At 47.7% G+C, this 4013-nt stretch overlaps 1 protein-coding gene across 1 annotated transcript in view; it reads left to right on the top strand.

Moving 5' to 3' along the window:
• Nucleotides 1-3882: 3882 nt before the first annotated feature.
• Nucleotides 3883-4013, top strand: part of Znf292 (zinc finger protein 292) — a 78618-nt gene continuing 78487 nt past the window's right edge. Inside the window, exon 1 of the mRNA XM_005361975.3 lies at nucleotides 3883-4013. Coding sequence (XP_005362032.1) covers nucleotides 3898-4013 — 116 coding nt within the window. The 5' untranslated portion in view covers nucleotides 3883-3897.

The following is a 4013-nucleotide window of genomic DNA, read 5'->3' as shown; positions in this document are numbered from 1 at the left end:
GACAGTATTAGTGCTCAGAATCACTTTACCATTCCAGTACATGTGCGGGTCTTTTGCCTGCTGAAAGCCCCCACGCTACGTGCTTGACAGGTGCCGGAAGTGGACGGCGGAAACGGTGGAACTGAAGTCCCAGACAGCTGCGCGCAGCTCTGTTGGTGCTGGGAATCCAGCCCTAGTTCTCTGGAAAAGCAGCTGATGCTTTGGACCACTGAGCCCATCTCTCCAGCCCCTAACACAGTTACCTTAGCTGTAAGGGTATCACGGCCTAAAGGTAGGAATGGCATTTTTAGGTGGTCCCCCTCCCCCATTAGCAGGGCCTCATGCATATTTGCTCTAACCACGGAGCTATTGAGCTACCCACCCAGCCCGGCATAATCATTTAAAAAGCAGCATTCACGCATACTTCACTTTGAATATGTCTCTCCACACCCCATCCACACAGTTTTATCCTTCTTGTAGGTGGAATGTGGTATAATCCATTACAACTGAAGAAAAAACAACCACCCATAATCTTTGCTATTTTACAGTCCTTGGCTTTATCAGTGCATTGGTTAATCACATACTGTTTCTTCTTTGTCTTTTTCCTTTGTCTTTTTTTCTTCTGGTTTTTCGAGACAGGGTTTCTCTGTAGCTTTGGAACCTGTCCTGGAACTAGCTCTTGTAGACCAGATCTGCCTGCCTCTGAAAGACCCTACAGACCCCCTCCTCAAAACCCGCAGCTAGCATGCTCCCTGGGGAACGTCCTGTTTGCTTAAAATAAAAAATTCTCCGGATCAGCAGCCAGCCTGCTCTCGTAAGAACATCCCATGTGCTTGAGAGAGCAGGATGTCTATGAGATAGGAAGACTGCAATGCAGGATGTCAATAAGATAGGACATCAACAAAGCAGGTTGACTGCAAAAACAGGATATCTATAAGATAGGAACAGTCATGCCCCCCCCCTCATTCCGATAACCAGGCTTTTGCTTCTGTAAACTTGCTTTTTGCTCTTCCCTATAAAAAGCCCGCCCTCCAGTTGGCAGGTGCGACAAGTCCTCCGAAAGACTTTGCCGCCCACAGGTACCTGTGTTTACTCAATAAACCTCTTGCTAATTGCACCTGTGGCCTGGTCTCGGAGTGTCCTAGTTCTGGGGTCTTCATCAGAGAAAAAGGTCCTCTCTGAGGGTCTTTCAGCCTCTGCCTCCCAAGTGTGTGCCCCACTACCGCCTGGAATCTTTTTTTTTTTTTTTTTTTGACCTGGCGTTTCTTTCAAAGCAGCCTTGGCTGTCCTAGAATTCATTCCATAGATCAGGCTGGCCTTGAACTCACAGAGATCTACCTGCCTCTGCCTCTCAAGTGTTGGGATTAAAGGTGTGTGCCACCACTGCTGCCTGGCCACACACACACACACACACACACACACACACACACACACACGTTTTTCACTGGAATCCTAAAATAGCATAAGTTGCACTTCAATACCTGAATAATGTATAACTTGGGAAATCAAACTGCAAAATTAAAAATCATTAGCAAGGGGGCTACAGGATATCTCGGAGGTAGTGTCTACAGGCACTAGGCAAAGGCAAAACGGTTGCCTTTATTGTTGGTTTTTCAACTCTTTTGAACTGTTACTGTTATGCCCAGATCACAGAGTCCCCTCAAAAATCAACTAGGAGACCAGGTGGTGGTGGCACACACCTTTAATCCCAGCACTCAGGAAGCAGGGGCCGGCGATCTCTGTGAGATCCGGGCAGCCTGGTCTACAGAGCGAGTGCCGGGACAGGCTCCAAAGCTACAGAGAAACCCTGTCTTGCAAAACTAAAAAACAAAACAAAACAAAACAACAACAAAAAACAATTAGGAGACGAGTCTTGTATGTAAAAGCGTGGCGTTTATTCAAGCATCAAGTCTGTCCGACTTAGAAGTGGGGTATTGTTTTTTATCAGAGTAGAGGTTGGGGTGAGGGGATTTCTAGGGTTCAGGACCCTGATTGGCTGACAGTAGTCTATCTAGGGTCTAGGCAAAAGGAGAGAAAAGGTGAGACCAGGCCCCAGGGACTTCTGGTGATCTTATCTAATCCTGTCTAATGGTTGGAATGTCAGGTACTTCCCTTTCGTTGTTGGCCCTCCCGGGGGTGGTGTCCGCTATCGGCTTTTCCTGGAACCAGGTGTGGTGCTGCCTACTGGGAGGCTATGAGGCCTGGGCTCTGAAATTAAATCCGCTAGGAGAAAATCCTTAGCCTTTCAATGTGGCTTCCCCTGGCTTCCTGCATAAGCTAACATTAGAAGATTCTGTTTTGTTAATATGTAACACTGACGCCGTTTTTCATAAAAGATTTAGTTGTGCATGTTCATCTTATGTAGTGATTTTAAGACCTGTATTTACAAACATTCAGTAAGGCAACATAGTATTTAGAGAACATTTTCCATTTCCTGCCCGGCTGCCTCTGCCTCCGAAATACTAGAATTACAGGGTTGTGCCACATCTGACTTTATTATATAACTTTCTTGTCAAAGCCACTGTACACAATAGAAATTACTTTTTGAGACAGGGTATTACAGTGTAGCCCAGGCCGGATTGGACTAGGAGACCCAAGACTTCAGCTTCCTGCTCTCTGCTCTTTCGCTTGAGTCAACAGCCAGGAAGAATTTTTACTTTAGATAACTAAAAAAAAAAATATTGCTCATTCAGAATGTAATAGAAAATAGACTAGGTATCTTTATTTGTTTTTGTTTTGTAAAGGATTCGGTTGTAAGAAAGGCGTCTTCCTCTTTCCTCTAAAAGTAGCGTTAGGTTGTGGTTTTTGTTTGTTTGTTTGTTTTGTTTGTTTTTACAAACAGGCTGTGTAGCATACCTGAACTTCTGAGCCTTCTGTTTCCAGCTGGGGAGTGGTTAAATTAAACAAGGAGCTGTGTGCCTTTGACCTGGTTTTTGCAGTGTGGTGAACTGAACCGGGTCCCTCGGTGGAAGTCGGGCACTCTACCGACTTTGTCACACATCCCCAACATTGGCTTTGCTATTAACTTGATTATGAGATTTATGGTTAAGCACTTTGATTTTCTGAGCACTTCTTATTTCCCCTCCCCCTCACTTTAAAATTTTGTTTGTTTCATGGTCTCATAAAGCGTGGGCTGGGCGGGCCGAGAAAATACTATGTAGGCAGGGATGAACTTCTGAACCTCCTGCCGCCACCCAGTGCTGGAATTACAAAGGTGCCAAGACACAGCCCTCTACAGTTCTATGCCAAGGATTCATTGCTTTCGGGGTGCAAGTAAAAAAAAATTCGGTTTAGAAGGTCGTCTGTTTGCTGCACCAAAGGGGGAAAATGCTGGAGGTATTTATTGCCATCCTTGTTCTTTTACTTTAGAATCCTTAGTGGTGTTCTTTTTCCTTGACCTACTTTCAAGAGCCTGCATTAGGTGTCAATTCTTGTAGCATGCAATAATCTTAAACAGTGGCGAAACAGATTTATTTTAAAAAAGGGTTTGCGCCTTAAAAACCGCCTAACTACAACGCTAATCATTTCTGGTTGCGTTCTCTCCAAACTATACTTTTCCTGTTTTCGCTGCTAGGGTTTTCCAGAATGAGAACTGAACCTCATTCCGTTCTGACCCAGTTGTTCCCTTTGTGGGCCCTAGACACCTAGAGAGCATGTTTCCAGGAGGCGTTCTTGGGTGGGCGCGGGGACCAGGGCAGGAGCCGGCTCCGCACTCAGCCCTAGCCTCGAGCTCTTCTGTAGCCCGTGCAGCAGCCGCCAGGGCCGCGGCCGCCGAAGCCTCCGCTCGCTGCAGCCCCGCACCGCCGGCCTTTGTACGTGCGCCCAGGCGTGCCAGCGCACCGGGCACGTGACCCCGCCGAACGTGGCATTGTGTTATCACGTGACCCAGGTGCGTACGCGACGGAGCGGGCTGCGAAGATGGCGGACGATGAGGCCGAGCAGGAGCGCCTGAGCGGCGGCGGCTGCGCGGCGGAGCTGCGGCGCCTGGGCGAGCGGCTGCAGGAGCTGGAGCGGCGGCTGTGCGAGAGCCGGGA

Source organism: Microtus ochrogaster, linkage group LG5 (assembly GCF_000317375.1).
Source record: "Microtus ochrogaster isolate Prairie Vole_2 linkage group LG5, MicOch1.0, whole genome shotgun sequence".
Taxonomy (NCBI): Eukaryota; Metazoa; Chordata; class Mammalia; order Rodentia; family Cricetidae; genus Microtus; species Microtus ochrogaster.
The sequence above is the reverse complement of the archived record's forward strand: the minus strand, read 5'-3'. Positions and strand labels throughout refer to the sequence as shown.